The sequence below is a fragment of the Mastigoproctus giganteus genome, chromosome 14 (assembly GCF_048544385.1).
Source record: "Mastigoproctus giganteus isolate SK-2022 chromosome 14, ASM4854438v1, whole genome shotgun sequence".
NCBI lineage: Eukaryota > Metazoa > Arthropoda > Arachnida > Uropygi > Thelyphonidae > Mastigoproctus > Mastigoproctus giganteus.
In genome coordinates, this window is record NC_143588.1 from 68,782,535 (window position 1) to 68,797,979 (window position 15,445).

General features: G+C 40.1%; 1 protein-coding gene across 1 annotated transcript in view; it reads right to left on the minus strand.

The window, feature by feature from the left end:
* LOC150075206 (CDK5 regulatory subunit-associated protein 3) overlaps positions 1-1,086 on the minus strand; it is a 99,405-nt gene extending 98,319 nt beyond the window's left edge. Inside the window, exon 1 of the mRNA XM_090389113.1 lies at positions 957-1,086. Coding sequence (XP_090245239.1) covers positions 957-974 — 18 coding nt within the window. The 5' untranslated portion in view covers positions 975-1,086. The remainder of the gene's footprint in view (positions 1-956) is intronic.
* Between the last annotated feature and the right edge of the window lie 14,359 nt (positions 1,087-15,445).

The following is a 15,445-nucleotide window of genomic DNA, read 5'->3' on the forward strand; positions in this document are numbered from 1 at the left end:
TAAACTAAATGGCTAAATTTAGGGAATGTAAACCTATTGAGTTTTATTAAGTGTTCTATAAAGTTATAATCTTAGTAATTCATTGATAAGGAGATAACTATATTTACTTTTCATTCCTATTAATCACAGAAAATTAAAATATATAATTTAAGAATAAAAACAGAATGTGCATGAAATGTAACACACTCTGGACATTAACCAACTTGTCTTGTATATTCACATGCAGATACATTTGTGGCACAGCAAGCCAGTGGAAAGAGGATAAGGGATTAAACCTTCATAAGCAGTTCTATGTTTTGATATATCGAAAGCCTCAAAAATATACCTTTGCTCTAATAATTATATTTTTCTACTGGTTCCACAACTGATTTTTTTTTGTATATAAAGTTGGGCGAACTGACTGAAAATAAATAACGCCTCTGTACACCCCCTGAAATCTGTAAGGGGGCACAGATTTCAGACATTTTATTATTATTATCATTATCCATATGGTGCAAGGAAGCCTGAGGCTTTTGCTGCACCAGCAAAAAAAAAAAAAAAAAAATTCCGAGTTGCCCTGAGAGAGAGAGAGAGAGAGAGAGAGAGAGAGAGAGAGAAAAGTAGAAGGGATTCACCAAGGAAGAGAAAAATGATATCCAGCTCAGGATCTTGGGCGTTCCAAGCCCATACCAGATGTGAGCTCCTGGGGCCTTGCACCCAATTACCAAATCCTGACGACGCTCCTTTACATACTATATATTGACTGACAGGCAGACATACATACACAAATCAAAAATTTATATCAGCAATTACTATTCCTGATAAAAGAACGAATGTCACATCAAAATAAAAATGCTTTTTATGTCATTATTATTGCCATTTGTGCTTCTAATAACTCAAAGAAAAAAAGAAATTTCTTCTTTACAAGTTAATTAGTAACACATATGGCATAAAAAAAAATCAATTTCTTCCTTTACCTGTGACGACGAAATCATTTTAAAACAGAAAAATGCAGTGACAGTAGAAGCTTTTTGCTCACACCGCACTTTCACATATGGAATCCTAACAGACTACGCACAGCATGCATTGCTGCGTGTTGACATCTGGGTACTCTGGTTCTAAGAGCAACAGAGCCATTTATATCGAAAGCGCCGTCTGCCAAATAAAATATCACGGACAAGGACGTGTTGCATTTAATGTATAGCAACCCCTGACCACTAGTTCCATTTGGCAGAAGTATTAGTATTAATGGCAGTAGTGTCAGGCTTTCGTGGGTAGCATAGTTGTTAGAATCGCCGTCTCCACCCCGGATGGAAAAGATCCGAGTTCGAGTCCCGTCGATGACATGAAGAATTTTAATGGCCCTTTTTCACAATGTGGCTGAGTTAGTCGGTCTCAAGCGAAGACAGCATGGTTTTTTCTCCCGAAAACTCGGTTTTTTCGTACAGCCTCCAGACCTATACGCAGTACTCCAGATGATTAATGGAAGTTTGGTCTAACACCCAACTACCTCTGGTAGAAGGCAAATCTCCGCACATCTGTCCCTCAAGCATCCTTTCCCAATTTGATTTATAGGCCCTCATGTGTGTGTAGCTTGAGCAAAAAAGAAGAGTGCAATCAGTATTTGGCTAACTCAATCTATTCAAATCCTTAAACACTTCATTCATATCTTCCCACAGGTGTCTAGTCTCCAGATGTCGCAGTATATAAAGCAAAATTGAAGTCTCCTGGTAACAACACCCTTTTGTTTCCCTCAGTCTGCTGCACAATGTAACCATTGTGTAGCAAATAATATTTGAGTTCAACCAGCCCAAAATTGTCCTATTTCAACCCGTACCATACACGTTGATCTTAGTCAAAAGGCCGAGAAGCGATACCATACAAATTCAAATTATTTTATTGGAGTCGCCCGGAATTTTTTCTATTATACCCATTTATGTAATTTGTTTGTAAATTGCATTGTGTTTTCTGGTCGATTTTCCTGTTTTGCCGGACGAAAAACTCCCAGTTTCTGCGGAGCAATACCATACAGAGGGAATTGAAGAAACTGAGTACTGTATTGGCAGTCGCCTGCCTTTTCAGAAGCCATTTGTTTCAGAGGAAAAAAAAAAAAAAAAAAAACCCGCTTGCAATGGTGCCGAGAACGTCGTGATTGGACAGTGGAACAATGGAAGAAAGTCGTGTGGTCAGATGAATCACGATACACTTTCTTTTGCATTGATGTTAAGCAGAAAGAAGCTCACGAAGCGATGGATCCTGCTTGCCTTGTTAAGAAAACCAAGCATCTGTCGGTGGTATCTTGGTATGGGGAATGTTTTGTTGGCAAAATCCACTAAAAATGTCATCCACGGAGTATCTGAAATTTGTACCAGTTCTGCCTTGCAACGTTACTCTTTTATTTCGAAGGTGATGGCAATATGGATAACAATGCAACAGCGCATCGCAACAGAATGGTTCAGAGAACGTGACATGGATTTCCACAATCTTCCCTGGCCTTCGCATTCATCTGATCTCAATCCGATTGAGATTGCTTGGGATATGCTGGAAAGAGCTGTCCGGTTACAAAGTCCTCTTCCTTCTACTTTTTCACAGTTATGCGATATTTTGCTGGAAGAATGGTTAAAAGTATACTAAAATGCACTAAAACACTTTATAGAATCCATGCCGTTTCTAAGATCACTTGCTGTTATTAGAAACAAAGGCGGCCTGATTCGATACTGAATTGGTTCGAATTTTTTGGCCAGTGTGTACGTACAATGGAGCAATAACTTTCTTATTCTTCTTAGTGAATTCCTAATATATAATTGAAAAACTCCATGAGCTGTCCTAGTAGCCCGTCTGCAGTGCACAGAGAGCTTCACGCAAACTACACAATTATCCTAGGTCTTTTTTATTCTTTGCCACTCTCAGCGTAGCACCGCACAGTTGTCTATTATTCTGGGATTACTGTGAATAAGTATTAGTATTTAGTATTAGTGATGGCCACATGATGCAAGGAAACCTATAGCTTATGCTGCACCGTCTCCACCGTAATAATATTTTTTATTAAATTTTATTTATTATTACGGTGGTGACTGCTGCACCAGCCAAAAAAAATAAAATTAAAATAACAAAAAACTAAATTAATTAAAATAACAAAAAATAAAATAATAAGAAGAAAATAAAAAAAATAAAAAGAAAATTTAAAAAAATAGTAACAACAAGAAAAAAAAATAATAATAATAATTAATAAGAGAAAAGGAAATGGACAACCTATGCATTTCCCTCCTCCCTTAGGTAATTATCCAGCTGACATTTGAATTTTCCCAAACGTCAGCCTCTACCACCCTTGTAGGTAACTTTTTCTAGTAATTTATAACTCGCTGGCTAAAATAAAACTTCCTGCAATCCAGTCTAAACAACTACCCCAATAACTTGAAATTATGGCCCCTTGTTCTAGAATCATTTATAACCGTGAACATTTCGTCCTTATTCATTTTTCTTATGCCTCTCAAAGCCTTAAACACTTCAATCAAGTCTCCTCTAAGGTGCCTAGTTTCCAAGCTCTGCAACCCACATCTTCGAAGTCTTTCCTCATATTGATACCCTTTTGCCGATCTCACCAGGGGAGTTACCCGTCTTTGGACCCTTTCAAGAATGTCTTTCTTTACGTGCGATCTCCATACTTGAACAAAATATTCCAAGTGTGGTCTAACAAATAGCCTTATATAATAGGATTATGACGTCCTTATCTCTAATAGCAATTGTTCGATAAATTATTGATGGGACACCATGGGCTCTCCTTGCAACCAGTCTACAATGCTTGGAGAACTTCATGTCTGACCGTATCGTACCGCACTTTTGTCTATTATTCTGGAATTACTGTGAATAAAAATTGAAAAAAAAAAAAAAAAAAAAAGCCCATAAAAGTTCATCGTGTCATTGGCGAAATTTCAACCTGGGTCGTTCCAACCCGGTGTGGAAAGGACTGTGATCATAATCACTCGGCTATCCATAAGAACAAGGCAGAAGGGTAAACTTATGAGTACAAGTTAGTCCTGTATCCACATGAGCCCAGTAGAGAAGTACAGGCGCATAAAAACCAGATTAGGACCAGGCGAGAACTAGTTATCTGCCCATGTGCAATATGTCCATAAATTACGTTGGTCGATTTGCCTGTTTTGCTGGACGAAAAATCGTATTTTCCGGAATGTGTGTGTGGGGGGGGACTCAGTACCATATCCAGGTTTCATCGTAAGGGGGGGTATGACGACCAGGTTTTTGATTGCTTTTATTTACATAGACCTAGGAATACTTATACGCATGTTAAGGGGCATTCTCCCTCTGCTCCCCCCCAGGGTGGATTTATTATAACACATTTGAAAGCGACTAGCTAGGCCGCAGGGTGAAAAAAAGCACATAAAAGGTCCACACGTCGTGGACAGAATTCGAACTCCGTCCTTTTCTACCCAGTGTGTGTGTGTGAGGGTTGGGGAGACTAATTAAAACAACTGTGCTGCACGCGAGGACAATGCAAGGTCTGTGTTGTTGGGTTTTAGGAGCATTAGCGGCTAGGACAATATTGCTCCTTGCATATTGTCTGTAAATTGCATCTGCGCGGGTAGCATAGCGGTATTGTGACTGTCATCCCCACACCGGATGGAAAAGGGCCGGTTCGAATCCTATCGATGACGCGAGGAACTTTTATTGGCTTTTTTCACTCCGTGGCTCCGTTAATCGACCTCAGGCGAAGAAAACAAGGTTTCTCCCCCAGAAACTGGGAGTTTTCAGCAAAACAGGCAAATAGACCAGAGAAAACATGCAATTTACAGACATAATACACATCGGTATATGTAATAACTTAGTGGGTGACCCCAATATAATAGTTCGGTTTTGTCTGTAAATTGCATGTGTTCTGTGGTTGATTTTCTGTTTGCTGGACAAAGAACCCAAGTTTCCAGGAGATAACTTGAATTCTTCGTCCAGCAAAAAACCATGCTACCCTCACATGAGACTGATTAACTCAGCAACGTTGTGAAAAAGGCCCATAAAAATTACTCACGCCATCGACGAAACTCGAACTCAGTTCTTTTCTATACAATGTGGGGAGGACGGCAGTCCTCCAACGGTGTTATCCACGAGTGTAAGCCTATATGTTCCAGCAAGTCCTGTACCCTAGGATGCCAATACTATTATATTAGAGGATCACAACAAACTAACACCGATGAACTAAAACATTATGACCACCTACCTAATATGATGTTGGTCCTCCATGTGCAGCCAAAATTGGGGCGCCTCCATAGCCAGGTGGGAAGGAGCGGCAGTGCGTAGCACACACTTCTTGATTGGACCGGGGTTCGAGGCCGTCACCACCAAATACGGATGCGGAAAGGTCAGGGAATGACCACTGCATATCCCGGAGCAATATGGCCTTAGTGGTTAATGCTCCTAAAAACCAAATAACAAACAAGCAGCCAAAATAGCTTGGACCTGGCAAGGCATGGATGCTACCGGATTTCTAAATGTCTTGTGGTATCTAGTACCAACACATAACCAGCAGATCCTTTAACTCTTTTTTTTTTTTTTCTATGAAAACCCCAAACACAAAAGGTATCAAAACCTATAGTACTTAGTACCGTGCATGGGTTGAAGGAGAAGTATGGGGGAGGGGGATGCTGGAAACTTTGCTCTAGAGACTAAACATGGGTTTCACCACTTCAAGCCTCCAATAAGCAAAGTGGTGAATTTCACCGGTTGATGGAAGTCATCTACCACGCTTGATTGAGATGTCACAGATCAGGGTTGTTGTTCCAACACACACCACAGATACGTGATGGGGATTGATGTGTGGGGAATTTGGAGGCCAGGGTAATACTGGAAGTCTTCCTCATGTTTTGCGAAAACAGTCTTGAACAATCCGGGTGGTGTGGCATGCTGCATTATCCTGCTGAAAGATGGAACTGCTAGAGGGGAAGGCCATTGCCATGAAAGGGTATACCTGGTCAGCAATGATGTTTAGGTAGGTGGTAGACATCAGAGTGCCCGGCACATGGATGACTGGACCCAGGGTATCCCAGTAGAATATCGCCCAAAACATGACGTCACCGTCACTGGCTTGTTTTTGTCCCACAGCCCATGTGACGGAACTTTTACAGCAAAAACAAGCCAGGGCCACTGGCTTGTTTTTGCTGTAAAAGTTCCTCATGTCATTGGTATTCAAACTCAGGATGGTATGGAGAATATGGTGATTATAACCACTAGGCTATATACATGGACAGGACCCCAATATATAATTATCAGCACATAAAAAAAAAAGTAAAGAGCAGCCATTATCAACCCACTGCAGGATGGAAGCCTCCTCAACAATTCAGGTTGAGGGAAATGGACCATAATCTGCCACGCTGGTCCAATGCGGGTTGGCAGATCGACCGTATTCAGCAGTCAGGGGCTTGATGTTGTTGTTGTTGGTGTAGATGTTTTTCGGCACAAGGGCAACTGTGGCCAAAATGTGCCTATTCAAATATTTGGAATGGTACCTGGAGTTTGCCTTATTTGTTATTAGATACATTCATAAAGTCTAGTTTGCTTGAGATAAGCGAAAAGCTCATTCAGATTGGCATTGTTTCCCAATAGGTGGGTTAGTGATAAAGGTTCTTGCATTTGTGTCAGGGAAAGGAAGGTAGTATTTCTGATATGGGAGTAATACGAACAATCTAACAGAATATGTCGAACTGTAAGTTGTGATGAACAATGCATGCATACAGGAGGGTCATCGCCCATGAGCAGGAACAAGTGGGTCAGGTGTGTGTGCCCTACGCGCAATCTTGCCAGTATTACTTCTTCATGCCTATTTTTCCTCAAGCTCGAGCTCCATATTTGTGGTTCTTGTTTAATTTCAAATAATTTATTGTTTGTCTGTGTCTTCCAAATGTTTAACCATTGTTCCCTACAGATACGTCTGATATGTTTTAATAAATCTATATATGGTACTTGGTAAGATGGAGGTGCGTTGCTCTTTGGGTGCTTAGCTGCCTGGTCTGCTGTTTCGTTACCTGTGATTCCAGCATGCCCTGGAATCCAACAGAAACTTACGGTATGATTCACATTCCTCAAATGATTTAGACGAGACTGGATTTCTTTTATTATGGGATGTGGGGTTGAGAAATTGTTACTTATTGCGGAAAGCGCACTCATAGAGTCTGTATAAATTAAACTATTAGTGTTGAGACAGATATTGATATTGTATATAGCTAGGTGGATTGCATAAAGTTCTGCAGTATAACTGCTACATTCAGTCGGGAGAGATACAGATACTGTAAATGTGGGAAAGACTGCTGCAGCACCTACGGCATCATCTGATTTTGAGCCATCAGTATATATTAAGCAGCTCTGCGCATTGCTAGCGGCATGTGCTTCGTGCAATTTCTTGATGTAACAGCTTTCCATGGACTTTTTTCCCCATTGTTGGAAATAGGTATCACAGTAAGGTGGGTTTGAGGACCAAGACGGATCAGATATTTTGGTTTCTTTGAGCGTGTTTTCAAAATGAACATTCCAGCAATGCATCAAATCTTGTAGTCTAATACCAGTTGGTCTATTTTCAGTGGGTTTATTGTTATAGAATGTTACCCTTTCAGGATTGAAAAGCAGCGGTTGATTCGGATGATCTGGAAGACTTTTAATCCTGGCTGCATAGGTGAGGAGTAACATTTTCCTTCTGAGGTGGAGTGATGGTTCGTATGCCTCTATATAGAGACTTTGGACCGGAGATGTTCGAAAAGCTCCAAGAGCAGTGCGAAGAGCACTGTGCTGTATTGTATTCAGTCTTGTAAGTACAGTTTTCCTAGCTGAGTCGTATACTATTGAACCATAATCTAGACGAGACCTGATGAGCGAACGATACAAATGCAGGAGAGTGCATCTATCTGCACCCCATGCCATGGCGGAGATGGCTCTGAGTATATTGAGTTTTTTCAAGCAGAGAGTTCTGAGATAAGTTATGTGCATGGCAAAATTGAGTTTAGTATCTAATATTAAACCTAAAAAGCGGATATTGCTGGCAAGAGGGATTGGTTGGTTTTTTAACTTAAGTTCAGGCTCTGGATGTAATCTGCGCTTTTTACAGAAATGAACTGCAATTGTCTTTTGTTTTGACAGGCGATAACCATTTTCTACAGTCCATGTCTCTAACTTATTTATGGTAAGTTGTAACTGCCTCTCTATGCTGTTAATGGTTGGTGAATGGCATGATATAGCAAGATCGTCGGCATACATATATATTTCTATGGTTTTGGGGATATTCTGCGTCATGGTATTTAGTCTAATTGCGAAGAGGGTAGGACTAAGTATGGACCCTTGAGGCACCCCTTCTTCTTGAATAAAATATTGTGAAAGTACATTCTGGTGACGAACTTGAAAGGTTCTGCACTTGAGAAAGTTCTGGATGAATTGAGGTATGTGTCCTCTCAACCCTAGGGTATATAGCTCTCGAAGAATGCCATACCTCCATGTGGTATCGAATGCCTTTTCAATATCTGGACTCACCATTACCAGATGTTCATTTTTAACATATGCATTCCGAATGTTAGTTTCGGCTCTTACCATAAGGTCCAAACAGGATCTGTTTTGTCTGAAACCATATTGGTTGATATTTAGTAGCATTTTGCTTTCTAGTATCCATTTTAATCTCCTATGTATCATTTTTTCTAGTGTTTTACTCAAACAGCTGGTTAGGGAAATTGGTCGGTAGTTTTGTGGAAGTGATTGATCCTTTCCTGGTTTTGGAAAGGCAAGAATTACAGAATGATGCCATGAGGAAGGATAAACACATTCAAGAAATATCCGGTTGTAGAATACTAGTAATAATCTTAAAGCTGCATTATTTAGGTGTTTAAGCATTATATAATAGATTCCGTCCGGTCCTGCTGAGCTGTTTGCTGATCTGTTTAGAGCTTCTTAAAGTTCAGCTAGGATGAATGGTTGATTATAAGGAAGGGATTGGTTGGTGTTGAAATTTAATTTATATTTTTCTGCACAGGTTTTGATTTTCAGAAAAGATTTGTCGTACGCAGAAGCTGATGATATTTGACTGAAGGTCTCTCCAAGGAAATCGCCTATTTCCTTTGGAGAGGACAGTTCTCGTCCATTCTTAATCAAGATTGGAGCAGAGAAGGGAATGTACTTATTATTTAATTGTTGGATTTTCTTCCATATTAGCCGACTGCTGGTGTCCTTCGTAATGGTACTGGCAAATGTTATCCACGCTTCTTTTTTGGCTTGTTTCCTGATTTGTCGTGCCCTTGCCTTTTGTTTTTTATATAAAATGAGGTTGGCTGTTATAGGAAATCTACGAAATAGGTTCCAAGCTTTATTTTTTTCTCGTTTTGCACTCTTACAGGCCTCATTCCACCAGTGTTTTGCATGTCTTTTTTGGTTTGCAGAGGATTGAGGAATTGCCTCAGAAGCTGCTGCCAAAATTTGTGCGGTGATGTGCTCTGTGACTTTATCTATTGGTTGGGTTTTAATAAATTGATCATCAAAATTAATACAGAATGAATATTTTGTCCAGTTCGCTTTTGTGAATTTCCATTTTACTCTGTAATCTGGAGAGTGGGATTGTTTTGTTTGAATTTTACATATAATTGGAAAATGATCGCTGTTGTGTGGATCATGTAAGGTTGACCACTCCATACTGGGGAACAGTATGGGAGAACAGATTGACAGATCAATTGCTGAAGAGGAGCCTGTGGGTAGATGGACATAAGTGTGATGGCCAGTATTTAGCAAGGTTAACTGCTGTTGATTCAGTAATGTCTCTATCATATGTCCTCTTTTATCCATGCTTGAAGATCCCCACAACGGGTGATGCCCATTGAAATCTCCAAAAAGGCAGAAAGGTTTTGGCAATTGTGCTATAAGATCTTCTAGTTCTTTAAGCATGAAAAGTCTGTTTGGTGGGAGGTATATTGAAACAAGAGTTAGTGTTATTCCAAGCGCAATACGCACAGCAACAGCTTCTAAGTCAGTCTGTAGAGAGATATGTCGAACTGGGATTTTAGAGTTAACTAGTATTGCTACTCCTCCATGTGCGGATTTTGCAGTATTCCTGTCTTTTCTGTACATTGTGAAGTTTCTAATTGAGAGGGTTACCTGTGGTGTTAAATTTGTTTCTTGCAGACAAACACTCACTGGATTGTACTTATTAATCAGGTCATATATATCATCAATATTGGCTCGTATGCCTCTGCAATTCCATTGAAGTATGTGCTGCATTACTTGCTTTTAGGAGTTGTGTTTTGATCTGTCTGTTTTTTTGAAGCAGTTTGTTTATAACGATCTGATTTATTTCTGTCTTTTTTGGGGAAAACCGGTCTCTCTGTATCCATGTGTTCTTCTGCATGAAGTTCTAATATAGTTTCTTCTTGGTCAGTTTTGTTGTCAACATCCATATGTATAGGGAACTGTTTCTTGGTCTGAGCATGATCTGTAGGTACTATTTTTTCTGCTTTTTTTGTAGTTTCAGGCACGTTAGGAGGAACTGAAATTGGTGTATTAATTGCTTGTTCCAGTTGCTTGTGTTTGGCAGGTTGTGGCTTAGCATTAAGCACGGACCTGGCCCAATCTGCAAAAGAAATGTTTGGAGGGACTGCAATGTCAATTTGAGTAGCAATAGAATGATTGTTTTGGGTTGCTTGTGCATACGTGCGTTTTGGCATAAACTGCATGATGTGCTTTTTGGCTTCCTGATACGTTACTTTGTTTTCTGTTTTGTATTTTTGTATTTCTTTCCCCACTTTCCACATTTCACAATTTTTTGAATATGCCGGATGGTTATCTTTGCAGTTGGGACAGGTGAAGGAGGTTACGGTACAATCAGCTTGAGTGTGTTCTGTTGAACCACAGTTTGGGCAAATCATAGTGCCACGGCAAGCTACCTGGGAGTGTCCATATTTCTGGCATTTGTAACACCTGATGGGATTCGGTATATATGGACGTATACGACAATTCAGATACCCTGCTTTAACCATTGTTGGTAAGTTTGGGGTACTAAAGGTCAGTATTATGTTCCTTGTTGGCTTTAATTCTCCATCTTTCCGGATTAATATTCTTTTTGCATGTATTACTTTTTGATCTGTCAATTCTTGTACAATTTCATCCTCTGAGATGTTAATCAGATCCCACTCTGCTATAACTCCTTTTGATGTATTCAGAGTGGCATGAGGCGTTATTTTCACGGGAATTCCACCAAAAGTAGTCAGTTTCAATAAAAATTCTGAGTGTTTTGGCTTCATTGTCTCTACCAGCAGATCTCCAGACTGTAATCGCTTTACCATCTTCGGTGATCCTGCAGCATTTTCCAAGCATTTCTGGATTAGAAATGGGGATAATTTGCTAACAGGAGAATCTGAAACAGAATGAATAAGGAGAAAGGCTGGGTGATCTTGTTGACATAGATCTGTTTTTTGTCTTTTATTTTGATTTTGATAAGAGTCATGATCGGGTTGGTCTTGATCAGTAGGTGATCTCAACTGATCAAGTGAGGGAAAGGTTTCTTTGTCCATTTTGTACTCCTTTTGGCCCTGAGGGTTGGCTTTCCCACTCAGGTTACCCCGCCACGGGGAGGCAGGAGTAATGCCACGAGTGGCCAAGCGGTTGTTAGGTTAGTTGGGTTAGTAACTCTAATAAAATTAAAAGGAAAGTTGTCTTTTCTTTCCTGACTTAACTTACAACTTGTAAGATGAAGTCTACAGTGCTTTTTTTAAGAACTTAAGAGAAACTAACGGGGAACTTAAAAGAAGAGTGATTCCTTTAAAGGAGAACGCTTTGAATCGCTTTATAGAGCTCAGAAAGTCGCTTGGCCACGGAAAACGCTTGGCATCCGGGGCCCAGGGGCTTGAACCCCGGTCCACTCAAAGAGCGTGTGCTACTGCACTCCCGCTCCTGCCAACTCGGCTACGGAGGCCTTTATCAGCACATATTACATCACAAAGTTAGTATTCCTACCTCCTAAAAAAACATCCACAGGCAAGAAAGCCAAATATACTGTGGAAATAATAATAAAGGGGCACAATTAGCTTAGTGGTTATGATGCAGTTCCAGCAGTATCATCGACCCAAGTCAGAAAAAAAAGACTTCCGCTAAAGGATTGTTTGTTTGGAAACTTTGCTGGTCATGCTCCATATATTTTTCCTCTCTATGAGGTATCGCTTATAGTTTTCGACTTCTTATATATGCCACTTTGTGGAGATTGACTTCTGAAAGTGCTTGGTGATTCTCACAACAGTCGACAAAAGATAAATCTTCATTGTTCTTCCTTGTGCTCTTTACTGCTTTTGTTCCCATGTGCTTTCGACCATTGTCCATCGCTTAATTTGTACATCCAGTGATGTGACCTTGACTTGTGACTTCAGGGCTTCGACAATGCACTTCTCTCAACTTGTAGCTCCCTTTTAACACGTGGCATGCTTTTTTTAGCCTTTGCTCTCATGCTCGACATTTGGGAGAAAGTGAGAGGGCAAAAAGAGTAAAAAAAAAAAAACCTTTATACCTACTATGTCTGACAAGGAAGTAAACTCTGAGGAGAAGGTACCGGAGCCAGTAGTTCTTCTTGAGTCTCAACAGGGAACCAGGCTACTTTGTAGTTATTATTTATCATTATTAGCCATATGGTGCAAGGAAGCCTGAGGCTTAAACTGCACTAGCCAAAAAAAAAAAAAAAAAAAAAAAAATTGAATTACTCAGAGAAAGAGAGAAGTAGAAGGGAATCACAAGAAAGGGAAATTTGATATCCAGCTCAGGACCCCGGGTGTGCCAAGCCTATCCAACAGTGCCACCCCACTGGGCCAATTGGATGAGAAGTTGCTTAAACTGAGCTTCACAGCCAGAGCTCTTGTGAGCTCAAATGATGGGGACTTGGAGGAGGTTGCCCATCCACACCATAGATGCAAAAAGACGTTCAAACAGAAATACCCAACAGTGCTTGATAGAGTGGCTGTCAGGATGTTAGAAAGCTGCCTCGCAAGCAATGAAATCTCCATCTCCAAGAAAGCTGCCTCGCAAGCAATGAAATCTCCATCTCCAAGAAAGCTGCCTCGCAAGCAATGAAATCTCCATCTCCAAGAAAGCTGCCTTGCAAGCAATGAAATCTCCATCTCCAAGAAAGTTGCCTCGCAAGCAATGAAATCTCCATATCCAAGGAAGCTACCCTTAAAATAGTCAGATTGTGGGAGAAAATGGAAAAGATGATACTAGATCTTTTGGTAGAAAACAAAAGGCTAAAGGTCGAACGTCCACCAGCAAAAACCAGTTTTACTCCCCTGGATGTAACACCCATCCACCCCAGGTGCTTTTCTTACGTTTATCTTCAACAATTTCTTCTCCACTTTGCTCTCAATTATTACAAAATCATTTGGCTCACTGCCAGAGTTTAATACACCTCTGGCATTCCCTTCCCAGAATTACTCATGTGACTGAAGATGCAAAATACTCATTCAGTTTGTTAGCTACCTGAGCAGAATCATCAACAGTTAAACCATCGATATCAAGTGGACAAATCAATTCATCCCTTTCCTTCTAGAGTTTAACATAAGTAAAGAACTCCTTCCCTTTTTCTCTTTGAATCCTTTGCCAAAGATTTCTCGTAATCTGCATTTGCGTGCCTAACTTCCTTTGTGACTTGATTACAGACCTGCTTATTTCTAACACAGGCTTCTGTATCACCTGTTAATTTATATGTATCCCATGCATTTTTCTTCTCTGCCACGTCTCATTAGTTCATCTGACATCCATTTAGACCTAAACCTCGAACAATATTTCTTATTCTTAGTTGGTATGAATAGCCTAGAAGCTTCCAAGATTAATTCCTTGAATGCTTCTCATTTAGAATTTGCTGTTGATAACATCGTCAGTTGGTCCCACTGTATAGAATTTAAACTGTCTCAGTCCACCTACTAGTCGCTTTTAAAAAAAATGCAAAAACATTTTCCTTTACCCCCAATGGGAGTTACATCTTTGAGTAAATCCCACATCAGCAGATTGTGATCACTGCCACCTAGTGGTTCCTTTATATGCAGATTCTTAATGCATGAAGAATCACTACTGATAATCAGATCAAGAGTATTACTCCCTCTGGTTGCCTCCCGAACATTCTGCTGTAGAAAACAATCAATCCAATAAATCCACAAAAGGCTTGCTAGTGTGCGAGTGACCAATCCACAAGTTCCAGTCAATATCTTGGAAATTAAAATCCCCCATTATAAGACAATCTGGTTTACTGGCCCTCTATTTCTCTGTACAGCTGTTTATTATACTCAGTCATTGGGCCTATAACACACCTACTCTCAATTTTGCTTTCCTAGTGCTTATGTAACATCAAACTGACTCAACACTGCACTGTCCACCCATGTCAACTGGTTGCACTTTATTTTGTTTCTTAACTAATAGCATAACCTCTCATCCCTTTCTATCCTTTCTGCACACATTGTAACCCTCAAATTCCAATTCTGCATTCCTTATATCTGTGTGACACCACATCTCTGATATCCAAACAATATTTGCCTTTGATGTTTTGACCAACACCTCAAATTCATCAAATTTATTTACTAAACTCCTAGCATTGGCGTACATGCAAATATACGTGCACCTGTTGTTATTCTTAACTGCCCTAAAAAAGCCCATGTATTTAGCTGTTTCGCGATGACTCCCAGCAGTCTCTGAAATCCCCTGCATCTTGTTTTCCAAGCTGCTGCTCAAATAGAAGCAGTGCAAGAATCACTTTCACCTCTGCAAGTGGCTACTGTTAATCTATTAGTCTGTATCTTTCCCCCCCACCAAACTAGTAGTTTTCCAACCCACCTGACACTGCCTCAATAGCATCAGCAAATATCCTTGCACCCTTTCTATTTAAATGTATCGCATCCGTGTAGAAGCAGTCTCTTCTGTTAACAAGCACAGACCAGGCTGAAAAAAAATTCTACTCCATGAGCCTTGCACAATCTCTTGAGGGCTGAATTGATTGACAAGGCTCTCATCATATACAGTATTCCCTTCTATGGCACATGGGCAGAATTGCAGACACTTTCAAATTCAACTAAGTTGTGGCTTCTTTTCAACACTGACTTGTACTTGTTAAGTAATTCCACTGTTCTCCTACTCTTAATATCATTGGTGCCCATGTTTACAACAATATTACCTTTTGTGCCCTTAAAAGGTATTTGCTGTACGTCATAAATTTTTGGCCAGGGCAGACATACTCTAGTCCTGTTCCACCTAGCATTCTATGAAGTAACAAAGCCAGAGACAGACACAGCAATGCACAGGACAATACACACCAAGTAGTTGGAATAATTCATGACTGTTCAGGTTACTAATAAAAAAAAATAGCAGACCAGAGATGAATCATCAAGAGTCTGATAGCTCCTGCAATCATGGAAAGAAAATTAAGCAGGGTACGAGTGACCACCTACAAAGAACAATGAATATGGGCACA